Source organism: Podarcis bocagei (assembly GCF_964188305.1).
Source record: "Podarcis bocagei genome assembly, chromosome: 10".
Taxonomy (NCBI): domain Eukaryota; kingdom Metazoa; phylum Chordata; class Lepidosauria; order Squamata; family Lacertidae; genus Podarcis; species Podarcis bocagei.
Window position 1 is genome coordinate 54,597,982 of NC_138135.1, and position 24,809 is coordinate 54,622,790.

General features: G+C 39.1%; 1 protein-coding gene across 4 annotated transcripts in view; it reads right to left on the minus strand.

Annotated features, from left to right (window-relative positions):
- Positions 1-1,422: 1,422 nt before the first annotated feature.
- PNPLA8 (patatin like domain 8, phospholipase A2) overlaps positions 1,423-24,809 on the minus strand; it is a 36,088-nt gene continuing 12,701 nt past the window's right edge. For 3 of the 4 annotated variants that reach the window (XM_081211564.1, XM_081211562.1, XM_081211563.1), the window contains exons 4-10: positions 24,307-24,458; positions 20,282-20,376; positions 19,695-19,866; positions 18,835-18,892; positions 13,827-14,021; positions 4,947-5,142; positions 1,423-2,822 (exon numbers count right to left, since the gene is read on the minus strand). In XM_081211564.1, coding sequence (XP_081067690.1) covers positions 2,548-2,822; positions 4,947-5,142; positions 13,827-14,021; positions 18,835-18,892; positions 19,695-19,866; positions 20,282-20,376; positions 24,307-24,458 — 1,143 coding nt within the window. In that variant the 3' untranslated portion in view covers positions 1,423-2,547. Of the gene's footprint in view, positions 2,823-4,845; positions 4,871-4,912; positions 5,143-13,826; positions 14,022-18,834; positions 18,893-19,694; positions 19,867-20,281; positions 20,377-24,306; positions 24,459-24,809 lie in introns of those variants that run through there. The other variant, XM_081211565.1, reaches the window with a different exon arrangement.

The following is a 24,809-nucleotide window of genomic DNA, read 5'->3' on the forward strand; positions in this document are numbered from 1 at the left end:
GTGTTGGAGGAGGCTCTTGAGAGTCCCATGGACTGCAAGAAGATCAAACCTATCCATTCTTAAGGAAATCAGCCCTGAGTGCTCACTGGAAGGACAGATCCTGAAGCTGAGACTCCAAGACTTTGGCTACTTCATGAGAAGAGAAGACTCCCTGGAAAAGACCCTGATGTTGGGAAAGATGGATGGCACAAGGAGAAGGGGATGACAGAGGACGAGATGGCTGGACAGTGTTCTCGAAGCTACCAGCATGAGTTTGACCAAACTGCAGGAGGAAGTGGAAGACAGGAGTGCCTGGCGTGCTCTGGTCCATGGGGTCACGAAGAGTCGGACACGACTAAACAACAACAGACACAGCATACTCTGAATAGGACTTTGTTGGATACAACTCAGTGACACACTTAAGAACAGCCCTGTTGATCAGGCCAAAGGTCTATCTAGTCTAGCATTCTGTTCTCACAGTGACCAACCAGATGCCCATGGGAAGCCTACAGAAGCAGGACTTGAGTGCAACAGCATTCTGCCACTTGTGATTCTTAGAAGCTGGTACAGTATTCTGAGACATGCTGCCTACGATAGTGGAGGTGGAGCATAGCCTCTTTATTCTCAATGAATCTGTCTAATCCTTTTTTAAGAAGCCATCCAAGTTGGTGGCCATATAGCCAATTAAAATAAGAGCCACCCTGCTGGATAAGCCAAAAAGTTCATCGAGCTGAGAAGGGGACAAGCAGGAATTGAAGGCAAGATTTCTCTCCCAGGGTTGCTCCCCAGGCAACTGGTCTACGGAGGCAGAATGTTTCTGAACCTGGAAATTGTATACAGGCAGGAACCATTTTAGGCACGTCTGATTGATGCACAGGTCCTTTTGGAGCTGGAAGGCAGTGGGTCAGGGGCAGACCAGAATGGGGCACACTTATATGCACTTGGCCAACACATAGGGGCTAGGAATGGAACCCCCATGCGTAATGTTCGCTGCCTGTATAGCCATCATAACCAACGGCTATGGTCTTTTTAATCCAGTACTAACAAGCTAACTGACAGCAGCGGTCCATTATTTTTCCAACTAGGTATTTCTGATCTTAACAAAGTGCTTAACCATAGATGTCATTGCTTAAGCCAAATACTTTACATATTGCCAAGTCTGTGTCTGACTACCAAGATCTCACGAACAAGCCTTCTAGGAAGGAAGATTTTCATGGGCGGCATGCAAGGCATTCATGGGGTTTATGAATAAACACAACTCGAGAGTGTTTGAAATCCCCCATTGCCACTTTAGCATATCAGAATGAACCATGATTAGCAAAGATGAGTCTTTTTTAGAGTTATCTTCAACACTGGTACTGAAGTCATGTTGACTGCTAACTGGAGTATACAAAGTTACACAAGGTTAAAACTCAAGTCTTTGAGCAATTCAGGCACAGAACATGAGGCACATGTGTAAACCTGTTTATTTTATTTTTACCAGTAACTAGACTAGGCTTAGTATACATATCACTAAATAAATCATACAGTACTATGAACATATAAGAAATCATGTTACAAATTTATTTTCTTACTTTCAAGACATGAGTTTGTGTTGTTTTTAGACAGGGAATTACTCTGGAATAGAACCTTTGAACTTAAAAATTCTGAAAAATATAGGTAGGTTGCTACTGTAGACCTTACCGTAATCAGCCAAATACTGATAATGTAAACTGGATAAAATATTGAGACCCAATGCACAATATACAAAGCATTTTAACATTATTTTAAAATACAAAAAAATTGTTGACATGCACAGACTTTGTGATAAGGCAATTAAATTGCCATTAAATAGACGGGATGGCATTTAGTGGCAGTGCCAAGAACCTGTAGAATACTGCAGGTTTATAATACATTGCAATCCAATCTGATATCAGAGTAGTTTTATTTATTCTGGCGTAAGTGCTTTGTAGAGCAGGCTGCCCAGTTGGTTTGTTTCCTCTTACATCAAAAACATTTTTAGTTAACAGGTAAACCACATTTTGTTTTTGTCAACATGATTTTGGTCTGCATTTCCAACACATAACAAAATTTGTGTCCCATAATTGTCACAAATTTAGGCAGACCCTAACAAATGTCAGATAAAAAAAACCAAGCCATACCAGAATTGTACTTCTGAGGAAGTTTAGGAACAGATATCCAATAAAATCTTCACTTCAAGAACTGAAAAAAACCAGACATGAAACCCTAGATTCCACTGCATAAGTAGAATGCACCTCCACCAATGCAAAAAGGAGTGCAAAGGTCATCATTACCCTCATCTGAATCCTGCAGAAATCTACCTTCAATCTAGCCCAGGGCTCTAGATTGGGGGAACAGGAGGGGAAAGAATAAGAGATTGTGGCAACTTCCCTGTCTGCTTTAAGTGCCATTGGTGTGTCACTGCTGACTGAAGTACTTTCCCCCAGCCTATCATGTTCATTATAATCACGAGTAATTACATAATGACTAATAAATGTTGATCCCTTTTAGCACAGAACGGATTTCTGAAACAAGGTCCACACCTGAGACTTTACAAACTTTACATATTCACAATTTGGAAATAATTGGAAGCCCTTCGTACATGTCAGATTTTAATCTTATCCAGTCGTTAAATTTCTGCAAAGTTGTTTTCTCCTGGGCTAATATTTTAGCAGCTTTTTTCAGTTTTTCTTCATTTCTTTCTAAATACCGGATGCCATCAGTCCTCAACTGATTCAGCTTTTCTTTGCGATTTTCATCCAGAGCTATATCTTCATTCATCATAGGATTAAATCTGAAGTAGGTGTCTGGAGGCAGAAGGGCATCCAGCATAGTGTGGACTTCTAGTGTTAAAACCAACACAAGAAAAACAAAACATTAGTTTGGGAAGTTTGGGAAGACACATGCAAACTTTACTTAAGAATGAGGAAATTTAAAGAGGTATCTACTTACCATTGTCTTACTTATCAATGATGGCAACCTTACTTTAAAAATATTTATTTGAAAGTAAAACAGTTGTTTTAAAATAAAGCACAGTCTAAGGGAAGCATGCTTCAGCCTGGAATGTAGTACTCAAATAAACTTGGTCAGTAAGTACGTGTACCTGTGGCACTCAATAGCCCATGGTGCTCATTTGTCACTGAAATTTATACACATAAATGTGATATAGATGCATACCCAATTATTTCTGTTTAGAACATTTTTACATGCAGCTCTACATTCTAGGAAGCCAGGTAACATGAGGCCATATCCGCACAATGAACCAAACATTACCTGGCCCACTGCATCCCCACATTTGTATCACCTTATTTCTGTGATTTTAAGATGTTTTAATGATGTAACTGCCCTGGGACATTAGGGTAAAGGGTAGAATGAGGAATAATAATAATAATAATAATAATAATAATAATAATAATAATAATGTATTTTTAAGCAGCCAACTCACAGGAAATAATGTATCTTCACCTTTTGACTTTTCTGTTTAGAAGTGAATATTGCACGGTGACATTACTGGCTATGGCTATGTATGTAACTAACCAATCATTACAACAACCCCAGAAGCAGAAAATCACATAATGCCTAGCCCACCATTTGACCAGAAAATCAGAACTCCTTTCATTGTATTCTGACTCCCGTAAATGGGGAAAAAGAGGCTCAGCTGTTACACAATAAATTTTAAAGCCAGGCGATTGTCAACAGTAAGGCACTTCTCTGGCCACAGGAATACAATTTTGGGATTTGGGACACCTTCTGAGTAGCCAAATCCTTGCTGAAATGCTACACCTGGCCCTTTAAGTAATAATAGTAGTAATCATCATCATCATCATCATCATCATCATCATAAACAGATCTAGAGCAACAGGACTGTGAGACACAGTTCTCTTCCCTGGCTCTTCTATGGTCTATGCTAGCCTTTCCCAATATGGTGCCTTCCTTGTGTTGCTAGGTTACAGCTCCCATCAGTCCCAGCCAGCATGGAAGGGGATGCGAGTTGCGGTCCAAAACATATGGACGCCACCAAGATGGCCTTTCTCATAAAATATCTTACATGGATTTCACACTAAAAACAATTACACAACTTCACTTTTAAAAGTCACCTGTTTTAAATTAGTGCCTCTCTTCACAGCAACACAACACGACTATGCAATTTATCTTCTGGTGGTATTCTGTATCAATCCCAGAAGGTTTACAGTTTTAAAAGAGGCAATGTGTTGCTGGTTCAAGTCAAACAAGTCCTTTAAAATAATTTAGATGAATGTGCAGAATGGAGGGAGATAGTGCTTTTCCACCAATATCAAAATAGGAGATTTAGAATTATGTTGCTACTTAACCACTACTCCCAGCATGCTCAAACCTATACCAGTCCTTGCCACGATTATTTTAATGCTCATTCTGGCATCCCTCCTGAATTTCAAGGCAAGCAACACCTCCATCAGCACTATGGCCCATTTTTAGATATGATGTATTCATCAATCAAAGAGAGCTTAATAACAGCATAATCAAGGTACAGTCTCAAGCAGTTAATTTAAATGCATATTTGGCATGCTTTATCATCAGCTGCCAGCACAATCCTTATTCACCAAATATCCAGTGCAATATATTAGTCTGACAAAAAGGCTAAACCTTAAATGTATCAAACACACAGACTCATACACAGACTGATTTAACACAATGCATTCTAATTCTCTTTTTATGCTGGCTTTGTATATGAACTAAACCCCAAATCCTCACATGGATGGCGGGAGATAGGGATTAACAAAATAATCTCAATTTGAACAAAGATTATGAAACATGCCCTTGATGGAAACAGAATGTCCTTTGATGTTTTGACTACTGGTAAATCATTTTAAAAAATATCCATGTATGCTATGCTATTCCTAGTCATGAAAACCTGCATTTTAACTCTCCAAAAAGCTACAAAAAGGCATAATACGAAAACAAAACAACCTTAGCCAGTAGGTACCAACCTTCAGTATCAGTGGCACTGCTGATGACATTAGTCAATTTAGCTTTCAGACTTGTATAGGTGACGTTAGGCTTCCCTTCATTTTCATATCGACCTGTTCCCAGGGATATTACACACTGCAGTGGAACATTTGGCCAAAGACACTTGCATTCGTGCACTGCTAAAGCTGTAGGATTATTTAAAAGCAGGCCTCCATCCTGTGAATAATAAAAAAGGAACAAAAGCAAGGGGTTTGAGCCATTCATAACTATAGGCGTATCATTAAAATATTACAAGATTCAAATAAAAAGTCCCAGTGTTCTGTTTTTATTCGCTTTCTGCCAATACTGAAGCAAGGAAGCTACTTAAAATATACTGCTGCTGTACATGCTCAATTTAATTAGTAATGCTACTCTATGGATTCTATGTGACTGGTAAATTTTGTTTCTAAACATGTACGGTATCAATAGCTTTAGGTAATTTAAACTAAGTAAAATATATACATTAATATTAAACAATCATTCCTTTGATGAAAGCCTCAGGCAGACAGAACAGCCATAGCTTTAGATGAGAGCACAAAACTGTTGAACTATGGAGGCTTCAGTCTACTAGTAAAGGGTACTGCTCTGTTCAGGGTACCCGTCACTCCGTTGCCCTAGTTCTTCTTCTATTTCTTCCCAGCACAATGGCCAGCAATTCTGCGCCTACAAGCATGCTCAGTCCTCACTGGTCTACTCTAAAGCATACGTCCACTGCTTTAAATTTTAATCATAATAAAACAGATATTGAATCAGTTTGTACATCAACTACTGCATGGACACTTCTTTTGCACATAGATTGATTGTAGTTATGTTTACTACAAGCCTAGAATATAAGCCAAATAGCCTTTTCAGAGATTTATTTCTACTAGTTCAACAGGACCTATGCTGAGCCTTTCAGAAACCTAACAAAAAAAATTGTTTTGCAGGGAGTGCTTGTAGCCTTTTAGCAGCTGGCAACAGAATCATATTTTAGTGGTACAAGACACTGCAAACAAACATTTCCACATAAAATATTAAAGAGTTCTTCGTGCACAAATACATAAATTGTCTGCTGAAACTCTGCTGGAGCTATAGTTGTGCCTCCTATCCTCCAGCAAAAAAGCAAAAATAATAATAATCTTGCATCCTAGTGTGATGGGAGTAGCTTTTCTCCAATAATGGCATTGACATTTTTTGAGTGAGGGGGCAGAACTACCCATACAACCAACTGCAGGTATTGCTGTCTATGAAACGGGCTCTGAAATTTAGATCACTTTCCCCCTTGAGATTGTAATATGCAAAACCAAATTCTGTTTCCAAAGACATGCAAAGACAAGTGTTGTTGGTTTTTCTATGGGACTAAATAATTTTTTTAAACTGTTCTAATTCTAAATTTATCACATCACACCACAAGAATATCCAAATCAGATCTACTTAATATATTGTTCAAACTGCAGTCCAATGAATTCTTTATTGAAAACAGAAACTCTTTTTTTCCACAGCTGCAGTAGATAAAGTAGGATGCAGATCATTGGCCTATTGAGAAAGTCCTTTGATTAAGCTTTCAATACAATCTACAAAAGCTTTTTGAACTCTTTCTGGACCAATTAGTATATTGTGCCTTCAGCAGAAGTAAGAAGAACAGTAGCCTCTTAGTGCACATTTTAAAATTTTGGCTAAAATCAGATTTCGCCTCAGCACCCATAGTAAACACTGTGTTTGCGCTATGAATAAGTCTACTGAATTCAGTTTAACACCCTGGTTCTTTTAAAGCTGAAGATAGTAAATATTAGCAGCAGCATCCACTTGGGATATGTAACATTTAATTTTAAGCAGATCAGATTCATATAACTCTACATCATATGTGCTACAAGGCATGATCCTGCAAAGACCTTTTAAGGCCTACTGATGGCAAAAAGTCACATTCCACCCGACAGTTGTGAAAGGGACAGGAAAGACAGCTAAGGCCTCTCGGTCAGCCTGGCTAGGGCCAACTGCCCCTAATGAAACTGCCCCTAATGAAACTGACCCCACCAGTGGCCATTCTGTCTGGGTTCCCACAGCACCACCACACGGTACAATGCTACGAGTTTTAAGAAGCATGTAAAACTATCAAATCCTAATGTATTTTCATTATATAGAACACAGGAAAACCTAAATGGACAAAAGCTACAAGGCTTTCATATGAGCTTGTTAAATGGATGTTTCCGTCTGCAAAAGGCAGATGGCCAACTTGTGCTCAAAAGGGCAAACAAGAGTTCACAAAAGCTCAGTTTTGAACATTTAACGTATTGCGGCTTTGCTTATGCTCTAACTGCAGCTTTCCTAAATACAGAACATAACTAAGGATCTGTTTAACCACAGTTTGATCATTTGTTTAACGCTTTGCATGGCTAAAGGTTAAAGCTGAATTTAAAATTTCACACGAGTAGACCAACCACATAATGGCATCTTTAAATCTCATATCCCTAGATACTTTAAAGTGTAGAAAAATTGTTATGATGGATGCCCGTCTCTTTGAACTGAATGATCTAGCAACAGCCATATGAAGTGTATGCACAAGCCTTGGATTTTATTCAACTGCGTGGCAACTGGCCAAAATTGACAAGCACTTCATTCCATTTATTCTCTTTTCACTTCTCATGTTGCCTTTCCTTGCCCTCTATTTTGTCTTCCCTGCTCCCTATTTATTCTTATTCCAACTGCAAGTTTCTCTCTTCACTAGTCCCCAAATATACATGAGCCACCCCTGCCTCTCTTTGTACTCTTGCATTCTTACATTGATCCCTTGCCCCGCTGTTGCCATAAGCACACTGGGAACATTTAAAATGTTTTATGCCACTTTTGGCTGTGAATTAAATTCAAATTTAATGCTTTGACAAAAAAAGTATTTGACAGCTATTGCAATCGTCAACACAGAGCTTTGATCTCCAGGCCCTTTCTGGTATAAAAGTATCTGCTTATTTTTAGATTGTGACTTCTAAATGTCAGACTGGCAACTGCCAAAGGAATTTATCTATGCCACTTTTTTATTATTATTTAAGAACTTTTTTTAAGTGTGAAAGAAACAAATTATGGGGCAGAACACTGTCACTTCTAACTTAGCTTTGTTTGTTCCTTGCCAGATCAAAGACAAGGTTTTCCTTTCTCTTTCTCTCTTTTTTAAAAAAAGAAGTTCCATGTTACGTGCTTTACTCAAAACATGTACATGGCAGTAAAGAGACAGAAACCTAAAAGTTAAATTCCCCTGAGATCCATGCTTTAAAAACTTGCATTTCTTCCTTTAAGAGCTATCCTGATTTCCTTCTCCCTTTCTCACAAAGTGCTGCAGACCTCCCTGCTGTTCATAGTGGGTGATGGGGAGGACATTACTTAATATGCATGATTTTCAGACGTTGATGGGAATTTTACCAGTTGTCTTCTTTAAGATTTCAGAGCTCATACACTCAAGAAAATAAATTCTATTCTTCCTATTTAGTATTTTACTGCCTAGTCTAGGAAAACTGGTGGCAGGACTTTTTAGAAAGTTCTGTTGGTACTGGAATATTTGGTACTGTAACAAGTGGCATCAGGACACCTTTGGCAACAAAAAGCAGGGCAAAATACATCCATCCTAAACTCAACAGGAGACTACTAATTAAGACTTTAAAATCTTGTTACTCATTTTCAACAGCACTGTACATGTAAAGCCTATTGTGCATTTTCTTTTTCAATAAAAAGCCGGAATTTCAAGTTACACTGTACCAGGCACTTTCTTCCTTTTCCTAAAACACAGGTTTTTTTACTTTGACACAGTGAAGTTATGTGAACTGAGTCCCATGGCACTGAAAGATGCGATTTAGCAAAGCCAATTCCAATACTTGGAGTTTGCTAGCTCCATAGCAACCATTTCACCTCAATGCCTGCGCAGACATGCTTTGCATTTCGAGTTCATTTTCACAGACTTGCTCTGTTTACCTTCATTGTGCTTGTGAAAAAGAAAACTCCAAACTAGCCAAGGGAATATTCACTTACAGAATTGTTCTATTTAAAAATTAAATTCAGCATCGAAATATGAATATTGGGCTTCTGCTATACGCAGAAGGCGTTTTTAAAATTGCTGTCTTCTGAGAATTTTAGCACTTTCTTTTGTCTGATAAATATAGGATAGAACAGTCAAGGTAAAGTATGATAACAAAAGCATTAATGGAATGGCATTCTTGATTACATGAGAATCTTTCAATCACTCCACTGAATTGTGGATTTTTATTTATATAAACAAATTAAGACTGATCTTTAACATTTATTGGTATGCCTTGGACTCCCATAAAAGCTGTGTGTTCAATAAACACTCATTTAGCACAAAAGATGTGCTTTTGCATCACTTAAGACTTACAACCATTTCTATAGTATTTAAAATGGGAATTAATACTTGAACAACAGCAGAAAAATGACACCACCACAATACTAAACAGGAAAGAACATTTCAGGGAAAAGAAAGGACATTAGTTCAGGTTGTCTTTAAAATTGGGCAAAGCCAAAGTCTGTACTTAACTGTCTTAGCTACAGAGTTCTAGTTTCCACTCCATGTTCACTAGTGTCACCAAATCACAGTTGTGACACCCTGGAGTTCCAAGTTTACACCTCTCTCATTTTTGACGGCAAGCACAATATTGCCTCTAAACAGATGAGTGAGGAATAAAAAGCATCTCTGGACTACACTGCAAAGAGGTATTAAGGGTACCAAAACCATGTCTGGGTTAGCAGCTGACAATCCCATCCCAATTCCATAGCTGCCCTCAACGCACACAGTTCTATTCCCTGCCAATTTCCAGTACTGGAATTTAATACCATGGCAGAAAGGCATGGGGGACATTCCTGGGAGAAAGCACTCTTATCATGTTCCAGTATTCATACCCAGCTTAAGTCCTGTTACTAGAAAATGGCCAAGGAGATGAAATCAAGCACCCTTAGCTCCATGCCACAAATAGTAGAAGGTCCCACCCCCCCTCCATGTCTATCAATTTTTAAAAACTTGAGCCCGTGATATGATAGAAATGCTTCTTGTGTTTTGTTAATCTCCAATGATATTTCAAAAATTATCCTACGTATCTGACACAGTGATCCTAAGAGTGAAGCATGGGCATAACAGGAAAGACCTTGCATAAAATCTTAAAATTCTCATGTGGATATAAAGTCTAGCGATAAAGGCAAGAGAAAGGAACAAAAACAACATTTGATTGTACATATGTTGGAAACAGGCTCCCAGTTACTGTTATGAAACAAAAGCTTTGAAAACGTTTCATCAAGGGTCACACTCTTCCTTGTCCTATATACTCGTCCTAATACAATTGTTTTACACATATGGAATTATTTAATCATTCTTGATTTTTGTTATGTATGGAGTCCTTTTTACATATGGAGGTTTATTATTATCTTTTTTTTAACCGTGAAATTGTTTCAAGGTATTTTATGGGAAGCAATTCATAAAAGGACCCAAAGAAATACAAGTTGCAACAAAATTATATTGGGCTTGCTTGCCAAAAGAATTAATTCTTCTTCGTGTCAGGAGCCAGTTGCCATTCTGTACGGCAGAGGAACATGTAACACTAATCCAGGGTAGCTAGCATGATGCTTTCCAGATGCAGTTGAACTACAGTCCCATCATCCCTGACCACTGGCTGCAGCTGCTCAGAGTTGCTGGACTCTCCTTCATTGGAGGATTTTAAGCAGAGGTTGGATGGTCATCTGCCATGGATGCTTTAGCTGAGATTCCTGCATTGCAGGGGGTTGGGCTAGATGGCCCTTGTGGGTGCCTTCCAATTCTATGATTCCATGAAGCCCAACACCTGGAAAACTCTGACAGTATCTATCGAACACCAGTATGAAAATGAGTTTAGTTGTGTAACACACAGTCAATACAGGAAGTATTCTAAGCAGATGGCAGATTATAAAAGGTGTTACAAAGAGAAAAATACTGGCAGCTGTTGCAGCGACTGTGACAATAAAATTTAAGTACAGCAATCCAGTGTCTTGTACCATGCAGGGAACTTGAGAACAAGAGAAGGGGAGTGGATTGTAAGGTTTTACTACATCCTAAGTGGTCTGATCTCACCCCCCTCCCCATTCTTCCAGAGAAATACTTTTTCAAGCACAAGGGGAAATAAATCAGGGCTTTTGGAAAAACAACAACAAAGCAGCATATCTATACTATCCTGCTTGCCTGGAAGATAATGCTTCCCAAGATTTGTTCTGAAGCACTGTTCGCTTCTGAGTCACAATAAAAAAACCCCAAAATACAAAATGTTCCTCGCTGCGGAAGTCTTCATGAGTTGGGAGGTAACAGGAACTGTGACCCTTAAATGTAACAGTTGAAAACAGATCCTGAGTAAAGCCTATTCTCTTTGTATCACAAGCCCCCTTTTAAGATCTGAACAGCACAGGGTTTTCCTATGCTTTTAGCAGCTGCTCGCAACATTTTGAGAGATGTAGCATTTCCCCCCTTTTATCTACTTGTTTCATATACCACAGAATCCCAGCCCTGCCACAATCCAGAGATCACTGATCATTATTTATACCTCCCGGTGGGTGGTATTTCAGTCTATACTGGCTAATTGCTGTCTGGGTTGTTGAGAAAGTTCACTGGCCACAACAGTTCTATTTATTGACAGGTCGGAAGAAGGAGCAGCATCTGTAACACTCTTTGCATGAATCTGCATGTGCTACGGGAATGCAGATTCTCTTAACTTCTCCTTCTTCATAACCGACTTGAGCTATAGACAAACCGACTTGAACTATAGACAAACCATCTAAGCCTAGGAGTGCATGCATTAAGTATGTTAAGAAAAATGTATAAAATACGTTAAGTGATGCAATAATGAATAATGATATGCCTTGCATGGTCATTTGTCATGCTGGCTAAGGCTGTTGGGAGTCCAATGACATTTGGATTGCCACAGGTTTCCCAGCCCTGCCATATAGAACTAACCGCCACGTATCCTTAAGGCTTTTCATCAGAAACCACCGTTTGTAAACATCACTTGATTTTAAACAAAACTGCTACCTACTACAAAAAGCAAAAAGCAAACGTGAACAATTTGATAACAGAAACTAGCAGGAAAATAAATTAAGTAGCGACAGAGACAAGTATTAACAACAAATATCTCTTTAAGAGCTTCATCATTCAGAGTGGCTTCAGGTGTCTCTGGAGCAGCCATTGCGTAAAGCTGGCATTGCCACCAAAGAAGTCCTCTTGCAGACAGACTCCTGCTGAGCTGCAGTCAACAAGGGCACTCAGAGAGAGGATCACAGCTACTGAACTGAGAGCATGAGGGAGAATATACAGTGGACGCGCCTCCCGCATGGATCACGTTCGCAACCCGCAACACTGCGTCTGCGCATGCGTGGGTTGCAATTCGGCGCTTCTGTGCATGCGCGACCACCGAAACCCGGAAGTAACCCATTCTGGTACTTCCAGGTTTTGGCGCGTCTGTAACCTGAAAAAACGCAACCTGAAGCGTCTGTAACCTGAGGTATGACTGTACAGGGGAAGACAAGAACCTAGAGTCGAAGCAGTTTGAAGGCTTTGATAGCTAGGAATTAGCACACTGCCCCAAGAAAAATTCCATTGCTGAACAGACTGCATGCAAATATGGAGAACAAACGGAGCTATTAATTTAGTTCTATGCAACAGAGATCTGGGGGAGGCTGCTGCAGGGAAAAGGAAGGAGAAAGTGGTGAAGTGATTTTCGCCAATTCCCCCTTCTTTCTGCAACCCACCGACACCCCAACAGAGCATCTTCTCAGGGGGCAAAGGAGGAATTAACAAAAGTAATTCCCGATCCTTAAGTGGGAGGATAACACAAACTGAAAACCATCAACGGGATCTCTGGGCCGAACCCTCTGTGTCTAGTTCAACTAAAACTTAATCACATTTTAGCTGAATTTAGTCTATGGCTAAGATACCTTTCAATGTAATCACTATTTATTGTTAACTTGACAATTTAATATTTATCTTTCATATTTATAAACACTTGTCACATCTGTTTGTTTTAGCTTTGCGCTGCATTTTAGTGCAGCAATTTTATTTCATACTGTCTTCTAAAAATTGCAAGCCATCTTGAGGTTCCTGTTGGGAGGTGGGATATATATATATTTCAAAATGAACAGAATTCTAAGAGCGGTTTCCATTTTTCTTTTAGGGAAAAAATGCCATACTGCTGGTCTGATTTTCATGCCCCTTCCTCACTGAAATCTCTTTTAGCAAATTAGCAACATATGAAGCAGCCGTAAGACTCTCAATATTGTCACACATCAAAGGACTGGTATACTTAATAAACTGGTTCATTAGGCAGGAGGCAGAACTAAATGCAATGAATTTTTAATGCCACATATCAAAGGACTCTTCCATTCAATGAAAACATTAATTAGCATCAGCATACAACTCTCACAGCAGTTGCCCTGGCATTAAAGTTTGTCAGCATACCTTGAAACACGCAGGGCTTTGCTAGAGATCACAGAACTATGAAACCTTTATTGTAAGGTTAAGCAATTCACCAAAATCAGAAGACTCTTTGAACTACTGAAATCAATATTGCAGTATGAACACTGAATAGTGTTTCACTGCCTGAATTCATGGCAAGGAGCCATGGTTAATCTTGCTTCCCTAGTGCACATGCTCTTATCATACATATGTACCATATGTCTAAATCATGCCTGTGTCATATAAGGTACATACACAAGGCTCACTTTAAAGCAATATGTGAAATGAGCTGCAATCTTGTTTGATAGTATTTGCTGTTAAATAATTAATCCCATTTTAACTCCCATTCTACCCTAGATCAATTTTGTCTACAAAGAAATCTAATTATTATGATTTAAAGAAAAGCAACATTACAACCAACCTGATGAAGGTCATGGCCCAGCGCATACTCCTGGAAGTAACCTGGTGCAGCAGATGATGCTCTGATAGCTTGCCATAATTTATACTGGCAACTTCCAGGATAGTGAGACTTGACTCCAGGAAGGTGATTGTAATTTCTAAATACAAAGGCTTTCAACGGTGTCCCTCTGCTTACAATGGTGCTTATTGCAGCCACCTGACAAGAACAGGGAAACAAAACATTAAATGAAGCCAATAACTGTTTTCTACGACTTCAGTGGTTAGAAATGGGACACATACACCTTATTAGACAAACTTTATTTTCACACTCAGTTATATGACAATGTTGACGGTCAGATGTCTTAAATGGTCTTATCAGTCTAACACTTTGATTAGAGGATGCCATAATAGTTAAGGTTTTATAGAAGTGCTTCAGTAGTTTAAAGTACACACAAGAGAAAACAAATATTTACTGATCCATGGGGAAAATGTAACACATGGCACTTGTTATGAACAGTTAACTGAGATTTGACAGCCCCCATTACCTGAATTTTGGAGAAGGAAAAGATATAGAATAGAAATCAACCACACAGTCAGAAGATGGCAGGAATACATAAATCCCCAACACTGTTTTTATTCCTCACATTTGAAGATCTTAGATTTGAAATTTACTACACAAGCATAAAGTGAGTGATAATTCATAAAGACTTCATCATATGCTTTGATAAGAAATAAATTGCTCAAACCAACTAACTCCATTATCATACTGTATCTTGAAACACTGTAGTTTGTGAAGGTAAAATAATTTGCAAAAACTTTTAGAGATTACTTAGCAACTTTATTTTGGTAACGTAAGGAAAGCAGGTTAGCTTATGGTAGCTTCACTGATGCAAATCTATGAAAAAGGTTAACCTAGCTGGAAAAAGTTAACTTAGCTCAAGGGTTCCCAACCTGCGGCCCATGGGCCAAAAGCAGCCCACAGAGGCTGTTTAACTGGCCCACAAGCCACCCCCGAACTGAGCCGCCCGCTTGGCGAGTCCCTGTGCAGCTGCACTAAACCGGTACAGTGCAGCACCGGGACTCTCTTCCGCGGCTCCAGCATGCCCAAACACCAGAAATCATGTCTGCCCATGTCCACAGCACTGGAAATCACTTCTGCACATGCCCAGACACTGAAAATTACTTCTTCACAGGCGCAATTTTTGGCGTCTGGGCACACGCAGAAGTGATTTCCGGAGCCATGTACATGCGCAGATGCAATTTCCAGCATCGCTCTGCGCCAGCCCGGCCCACGGAGGATCTCCACGGGAGTGATCCGGCTGGTGCCCGGTAACCCTTGGCGGCCCCTGACCTAGCTAATAGAGATACTAATTATTTTTTGGACTTTCTGTTAAGTAAACAGCAACGAAAGAACCCCAAGGTTCTGAGTTTTCTTTTCCCCCTTTCTGTTCCCAATTGCTCTTCCCCATCTTGTATTTTAGATTGCAAAGCTGAGGGCAGGGGCAATTTTATTACTGTTCACATTTCTGGGATAAAATGTTCTAAATGTGGAATCACTAACACACTTTTTTGCTTTTATTTCATAGTTAAACTGTAAATAAGGTACAGATAGGTAGCCGTGTTGGTCTGCCATAGTCAAAATAAAAAAAATCCTTCCAGTAGCAACTTAAAGACCAACTAAGTTAGTTCTTGATATGAGATTTCATGTGCATGCACACTTCTTCAGATACGTGTGCATGCACACTTCTTCAGATTCTTCAGGTATCTGAAGAAGTGTGCATGCACACGAAAGCTCATACCAAGAACTAACTTAGTTGGTCTTTAAGGTGCTACTGGAAGGAATTTTTTTATTTGTAAATAAGGTAGGCAATGCAACACTAAAAGCTACCATAAGATTAGCAATCTTCCAAGTATTCTGTAGACAGAATAATTTTGAATATCTGCCTCTTAGAAAGCAAGGTAAGATTTGGAAAATCGTTCACTAGGTTTTGTGTTCACAGTTCTTATATCTTCTGAAGTTGCATTTATACAGTAGTGACGAGTTTTGTGCTTATAAAAGAGAATGATGGAGATGAATACAATGAGATAGTTAAGTTGCTAAATTACCTAAAGGCAAGAAGAATGAATAACTCCCACATTTAACATGCTTAGAAATATATTTAATTAATGTCCCCCACCCCCAAGAAAGGCTTCTTTTCACCTCCTACACAAGGAGGTTCCACCCCAGAACAATTCTAAGAACAAAACATATAAGAGAGATTTTACAGGTTAAAGGAAGACTTTCTAAACAGTGACTCTATTTCAGATATTGCCGTTAACAGTGAGTGCAATACTATTCCCTATCATGGAAAAATTAGCATCAGAAATGTTTGAGACATTTATACCGTGATGCACACAGCTCAAATACCATCTTTTAAATTGTTACTCTTAACAAGTCAGTGGGTGTATATTTCTATTTGTATCCCATTTAAGAACTTGCCTTTGTTTGAGAAATCGTGACTCAAGCACTTAAACCCTGCATTTATGCTATTGTCGTAATGTTTTTCTCTGCCCAATTACAAAGTAAAATCATTCTATTTAAAAAATAGCTTAAAAAACAGAAGAATTCTCACATGCAAAGCTGAAATGATCACTTATAAGGTATATTACTTGGCTATGACAAAAGCAATGTATAGATTTGTACATTTCTAGATGGTGCTAACACAAACCAATACTCTTCAGTATTTAATGATGCAAGCCAAATTCACCCTACCTGTACAGAGACCCTGAGCCCTGGAGGTGGAAAGAGTGAACTTTCTCTGCTAGAGTGTTCAATTCTAAAGCCACCATTGATTTGAAAAGCAACAGAAAGTAGCAGGAGCCTAGGAAAAGCCAATATGAATCAGAGTTTTCAATATCAGACAACCCACTCCACTCTTCCTTATTGACTACAATCAGGTCTGGATCTTGATCCTCTGGGGAAGAAAACTATTGCTGGGATAGACTATTGGTGGAGAACAAGACTACTGCTGAGAAGCAGGGCTTGAGTACTTATTAAGAGCTTCCCCACAGTTAAAAAAGTGAGGATCTGGAGAAGAAGCATCCCTGCTTTCAGCAAAAACCACAGCTGCAGAAGTAACCACTGCTGATAGTTGAGAGACTGAAGTACTACAGATTGAGGGAGCCCCAGTGAAAAACTGAGAACTTGAAACAGGTTATGCTTCTGACATCTGGGCATTTGAAGCGGGTTGAGAAGGAGTAATAAAATTCTTTGCCACAGCCTGCAGTCAGGAGTAAAAGGAAGCTGCTGTTCCTGAGTTACCAGACATATTGCCACACTGTTGAAATGAGCCACTGCTGGACTGGGACGTAATAGGCAAGCCAGCACCCACTTGGGGCTGAGATGGAGAAACAGGCAAACCAGCACCCACTTGTGGGTGTTGGAAAAGCCCTTCGTGGGGGAAGAAGAAAAACTGAGGAATTCCTCTGTAAAGGACGGCAGAAATGAAAAGCTATCTCCTTCTTCCCCCTCAGATGGTTCTTCCAATTCTGTGTGAGGCACACCTGGCCAGCTCTGAAGAAAGAGCAGCAGGTCTTCTATGCATGGCTGCATTAAGATCAGCATTGAAGATCAGTTTCCCCCAATATGGTCAAGACTGAAGGAGTAGAAGGGCCGGGTCTAGCCCTTAAAGCCAGGGGTAGAATATCCTAATACTACTCACCTAATACTAAATCTTAAGTCTTTCTGATGCCAGGCAAAAACATTTTTACTCAGTCAGACCATTTAAAAGTGCATTATCTTGTTGACCATTTGCTGAGAGTTCTGGAAGAGCTGCTCTCTGTCTCAAAGGCCTTTCCCACCAGGCCTGGGGTGGTGGGGCCCTGACTGACTCCAGCCACAAAAGTTGAGGCTGCGGAACAGACTTTTAGGTTAGGGTGTTGTTGGGGTTTTTTTTGCTTGGAAGAAGGGTTGTTACTGTTAGTTTTTTGTAATTTTGAACTTACTATTTATGACTACTTTTGCTATGTTGTAGCTTTTATTTCCCCATGTTATAAGGCATAGTTTGAACTGAGGAAAGGCAGAATACAAATAAAACTGTATCTGTATGTATGTATATTGTTGAACTGCTTTGTTGTCCTGCTGTTTAAGCAGTATTTTGGAACATTTTTGTATTTTTTAAATTTTGTTTACATATTTATTGTAAGTGTCCCCAGAAGTTATAAAACTGAAGGATTGGAACTAGATGTTTTCATTACAGTCCAGATCTTAAATGGGTACTAGGAATAAATCACATGACTCAGCTCAGGTACAGGACAATCATGCCTTGCCCAATTATAGCTGGTTTTGTACAAGCTCTTCCAGGCTCGTAAGACAGGGATTGGTTCATGACAAAAGATGAGGCGGAAATCCTTTTCCCAATACCAAGTAAGGTAAAGGTACCCCTGCCCGTACGGGCCAGTCGTGACCGATTCTGGGGTTGCGTGCCCATCTCGCTTAAGAGGCCGGGGGCCAGCGCTGTCCGAAGACACTTCCGGGTCACGTGGCCAGCGTGACGAAGCTGCTCTGGCGAGCCAGCACCAGTGCAGCACAAGGAAACGCCGTTTACCTTCCCGCTATAAAGCGGTACCTATTTATCTACTTGTACTTAAGGGTGCTTTCGAACTGCTAGGTGGGCAGGAGCTGTGACCAAACGACGGGAGCTCACCCCGCCGCGGGGATTCGAACCGCCGACCATACGATCGGCAAGTACTTAGGGTTAAAGATCTGGTTTAGAATTTGTCAGATTCAGGAACACATTTTTACTTTTTAACTTCCAATAAACACTCACTGGATTAATGTGCCTACAGACTTAAATTCTGTACCCACTTGCTTGTTTAACTGCCCATTTCCTACATGCTGATGGTAACATTAGGAACTGAGCACTGAGAAAAGAGTTCTAAAACAAAGACGAACAATAATTAATAGAAATGTTGTGCAACACACGTTTAAACAATCTTACATTAAATAAGTACATTAAAATTAAAATAAAAAACTGATCAAGTACACTGACCTTAAGACATCTGGGATTTCTGGCTGTTTCAATCATAACATCTGATCCCATTCTCTCTCTAGGGAAAAAGGACAAAAAATGACAAGTTACGATTTATTGTTTTTAATATGCTGTCTGCCATTTTTAAAAATATTTCTAAAGAAATACAGCTGCCCTGATCTTCAGTTGTCATTCCTTCTCACATACTATTCTCACATACTATATATTCATACTCTAAACGCTTAGGCAAGGGAGATCATTTATTTGGATTCTACTGGACTGCATCCAGACTAAATCAGCTGACCGTAGCATCTACTGAAATCAATTTGACAAATTAGTCATGTTTTACTTCCGACAGAAATCTATGGGACTCAATTTCAACTAACCTAATAGGTTAGATCCAAACTCTGTACAATTTTTGTTTTCTTTTAGACCAACGGTAAGAACCCTTTACCACAGTTTTAGCATTTTTTACCGTACAGACAAAATTCCTCAGGTGGTGAGGAATTTTAGTGAAAATAATGAACCACAATGAAGAGAGCTATTGAGCAGTTGGGCATGTAAAAAGGAAACAGAGGGCCCCAACTCTATTTGTCAGAAACAAAATTATATTAAAAGGCTTTCAAATGGTTTGGCAGCCTGAAAAAACAATTTTTTTAAAGAATCACCAACCATGGACTTTAAAGATAGGTGTCACCATATCTAATTGCAGTTAATATTTTATACTCCTCTGTTGCAATAACATTTGTCACTGTGATATGAATTCTTAGAATTTACAGGATGGTAGAATGAGGACTGTGCCTATTTAATACTTTGATGTACATTGAAGTAAGCAAAATTAGTGATGCTTTTAAACAAATCAATAGATAAATTTAACTTACATAAGAATCTTCTCCCAGATTTCACTGTCATAAAATGCATGGCTCCAGCCCATTTTAACTGTCCCAACAATGACATTTTGCTTAAACACATCAGTTCCTAGTTTACGATAAAGTTCTTCACACTCGTCCAGAGGGATATGGAATAACCCCAACATAAATGCCAATATAGCACCTAAAAGCAAACACGATTCATAAATTGTAAATGTGGTATTTTATATGAATATTACCTAATGCCTCATTTATAGGAGCACAGCATAAAGATATAAAAATCTTTATACTTTGAATATTCTAAAAGTTTTTTAAAAATCAGGATTTTGGTCTCTGGAGTGTAAATATTATTTCAATGTCTATGCAACCTGATTATAAATATCTTTGAGACATATTTTTAGGACAAATTATTTGTAGAGTTTAGAAATTGATAAATGCATGCTAATATAACTGAGATATTCACATTAAGCATTCATTTATAGTGCCACCTAGAGTGTAAGAATATAATGGCTGGGTTTGGACATCACATGAAGCCATAGATAATGCAATTGAACAGTGTGTGGGGAATGCTGCTCAGAAATCCATGCAGAACTATTTACCTGTACTCACTCCACAAATGTAGTCAAAAAGATGATGAACCGGCTTTCCAGTGAGCTCTTCTAGTTTACGAAGTGTCTGAAGTGCTACTAATCCCCTGTAACACAAAAAACCAAAAAAATGTTATGCAATTTATCATTTGTTAAGTAAAAGCCAAGTGACAGTATGTTTAAGTCACTAGCTATCAAGCTTTCAGTATCATCCATTGCTATATCCTGGAAAATGTGTCATATTTAAAGGCAAAGAACACGTTCAAAACTGACTTATCTCGCCCAGTTGATATGCTTTAATAAGTGTTTCCTATACAGGTCACAGGAAATATATACTTTTTAGGAAAGAAAAATAAAAAGGTTACTAAGGTTGGTAAAGAATAGAGAAGCAATGCTGACTTTAAAGTCAGTAATTTCCCCTCTCTACCAGTAGCTCTGAAGTGGACTATTCCTAGTGGTTGCAATCTTCTGCAGTAGGATATACTAATGGTAATCATAGAGCATATTCAAAAGCAGAGCAGTTTTGCACCATTCCACAGCAACCAATGCTCAAAACACGTAAGCTATGAAACTGCATCAGTCCTAAGGTAGCTGACCACAGGGAATACCAAAATATGTAAATTATTCACCAAAGATTAAACCTGAACTGCATGACACCTTGGCAACTTAAGATCTTATAGGTTGTGTGTTTGAGAAATAAAAGAAGCCAACAAAGTGAAGCATGCACACATTGTTGACTTACTGGTTATCTTAGCTATCAAGTCCTAACATACATACATGAATTATTATTCAGAAATTGTGCCCTGTCTACATAGAGCTTATGCTTCAGTAAGCCAGCACAGGATTAAAACCCAAGGTGCAAACCACTGAGTTAAAATCTTGCCTCTACCATGAGTCACTCTCAACCTCAGACCTTATTGGCAACTTAGGACCATAATACTTCTGTCCGATGAAAAGAACTTTGAGTTAAGAGTCAGTGCTAGTCCTACTCAGAAGAGACCAATTGACATTAATGGACACAACTATCTTAGGCTCATTAGGTAGCATTCAACTAAGTTATACTCAGAAGAGACCCACCAAAATGAATGGACATAACTTAGCTGTGCTCATTAATCTCAATGGGTCTACTTTGAGGAAGAACTCAGCTGTACACAACCCTTTGAATCCAATCCAGTATATTTTATCATTTTAAAGCTGAAATATTATCATTTTGTTAATTAACACTTTTCTACCCGGTGAGAATTTAAGTGCAAAGGTTGGTGAAATTTATTTTGTGGAGCACAAATCTAATGGCAGCTTCACCGTTAAAACAGAAATTGCCAAGGCAAAAACTGAAATCATGGCATTTGGAGCGAATGTGTGCTAGAAGGAGCCCAGATACCAAGAAGACATCAAGCGAGAAAGTAGTTGCTAAGGAAAGCAGAAACAAGAATACATTACCACATACCTTCACAGCTCACTGATTCAAAACAAGACAGAATGGTAATGATTACGAGTAATTAATGCTTTCAGGCAGTTCTGTACTTTATGCACAATTAATTGGTTAGTGTCAAATTTATGTTAGTTGACAGTTGGTGAGATTAGTCCAAAATATCACCATAACTGGCAATGAGCACTGAATGAAAAGAAACGACAAAGAGCTTTACAGGGACTTTACCAAGGACAATTTATTTGTTCAACATGCTCCTAGCCATCTCAACTCTAAACCAAAGGTGGCTTGTAATTCTTATAAATGGTCCATTAAATATGACAAAATATCAAAGAAAAATGCTTGCCCTAAACCATTTCTATTGCCAGTGAAAGAAACTGGATATCCGCTACTATTTTTTCCACAGACAATTATATAACCAATGAAGTTTTCTTTTCTTTTTAATTTAACATGCTCACATGCATCATTCTTTCCTGTTTTAGGATATGGCTCTGGGTTAAAAACATTCAAAAGGAAACACAGATATGGCCTTGTCCAGGGGTTGGCAAACTACGGTCCGTGGGCTGGATACGGCCCGAGGGGGTCATTAAACCGCCCCCCGGCCCTTGCCACTCACTCGGTCAGTCCCCGCATGGAGCTAAACTGGAGCACCACACTGGTTTAGCTTCTTGCGGGGACTGACTTCTGAGGCGCAGCCACGGCTTCCTATTGGCTGCAGGAAGGTCCTGCAGCCAATCGGAAGCCGCAGATGCCTCCTCCTCCCCCGCCATGGCTCCAAAAGCCAGCAGGGAAAGAGTGACGGAAGTGTGAGCATGCGCACGGGTGTGTGCGCTCCTGTACGTGGGCGATCCAACCGCTGGTGAAGTTTGCCAACCCCTGGCCTTGTCCATTCTAGATACATTAGCTAAATTAAACAAGGGTGCCAACAGCCACTGTGTTTACTGCATAACTCTTTGATTTTCTCTTCAGATATGGAAAAAAACCTTGTTCTATCTAAGAAAAAATGACTATTACTCAGCAAGGTGGTCAACATATTATACAGCGCCTTTCCACTGGTCTACTTAAAGCCAACTCCTCAATTCCATTTACATCAGTCACTCCATCCGGCTAAGAGAAGAGAGATGGGACTGCAAGACCTCTTCATCTGCTCTTCTCCAAATTTTTTGATTCCTGTCCTGCTGTAAACCTTAAAATCTCTAACTAAGGGATTAGTGTCTGAGCTTGCTTTTTTCTTTCTCCCTCCCAGTCCGTTCTCCTTTTGTGCCATGTCTTTTACTTTGTGAACCTGACAACAGGGACCTGTCTTCCCACTGATAGTTGAGAAGGTGGTATTCAAGCATGTTTTGCCTAAAGAACGGGATAAAATGCTAATAACAATAGTAATAGTTTGCTTGCTCGGTTTCATGCTGTTTGAGAAACTACCCCATCCTAAGACTAATGAACTCACCATGTATTTTCCAAGATAGACTACACAAATACCAATAAAGGTTTTTCCGCATTCCAGAGGTATTAGTATATGCTAATCTAAACTGTATAAGATTCTACTGTTCAGCAACAATAGAGGATGGAGCAGGTGGCCATGACCCAAGAGAAACAAATTCACAAATAAGTTTAAACAGAAATGTTATTTAAAAACATTTACATATTTGTCATGGTTACACTAAAATAAACCTGGCTGAAGATGCAAGTTGTTTGCGCTATCAATTGAGAATTTCAGTCTGTTAGTAAATGAAAGTAGGACACTCTCAAGTGACCCCTTTCAAACAAATATGTGGGTATCAAGTGCTGAAAATAATAACAGTATACACTTCTGTTAGGAATTAGATTTGAAAGATCATTTCATTTAAAAGAAACAAAATTCAGGCTAATGACAGGCCAAAAGCAGGCAAACCCCCTCCAGCACTTTAATATGATGATGAAGTCAGGGACCCATAACTATTCTCCAGTCTACGGTCTTGCCACACTTCCATCTTGCTAATGGAGACTTTCCAGTTATCATGGTTATGGATAAATTCCGGAAAATATGTTACACTGATTCATTGTTTAACATTACATGCATGCCTGTGTTTCCTCCTCCATTTCAACTTTAGTTCCTTTCACTTTTGCAGGAAGTCTAGCTTGCCACTATGACTGAATCCTCAAACTATATTTGCATGAAGATTGCAAACTAGCATAAAGCTATTCAGATTATATATTTGTGCAAACCATTATTTGCTCATTCAGATGTAATGGCAAACTCGGGTTGCACAGAAAGGGGAAGACAACATGAGGCGTGAGCACGTAAACACAGGTCATGTTCATGAATTGGCACACAATGGTGCTGCATGTAAATCAACCCTCAAGAAACTGACTTCACTATGAGAATTTCCAGTGCTCTTCAAACAGAAGCAAACTATTATAGTCCAGTGGCATAAATGTAAATTTATGAATCCAGTGACACAATGAAGCGTGAAAATTGTATGTTTAATCTCCAAGAGTACTACTTTATTTTCTCTCAGCTCAAATAGGCAGAGGACGACCTCTGCTGCCTATACTAAAAGGGAGATACACAAATTTAAAATAATTCACTCCAGCTAAAGACATAGATGTAACACTTTGACAGCCCTACCTTGTTCCCCCGCCATCAATAGTGAGAACTCGAATGCCCCACCCTTTTACAGGGTCTGTATAGCCAATTACAGCCAATGCTTCCCTGACAGCAGCCTGAAGAGCTTCATCATTTGCCTGCCTTAGTCGCAACAAGCATGGAATGCTTTTTTCCTGGAAACAAAATAAAGATTTTAAATACAGCACAAAAAGTGTTTATCTGGTGCTCCTCCAGACCACCAGATATAAAACTAAAATGAAATTTATGAAAGTAAATACTGTTCAATTTAAAAGAAAGCATTGATGTTTTCTTCACATTTTTCTTACACATACTATACTTGGCCTGAAATCCTAAGCACACTTCTCAGAAAATAAATCCCAATAAAATTTGTAGGACTCACAGGATCATGTTATTAGAACCTTCCAGTTATTGAAAGATGTAGTTAGTGTTATTTTTCAAGTTGCAGGGCAATAATGGAAGTCAAAATACTCAAAATGTGTAACTAGATATCCTCAAATCCAGAT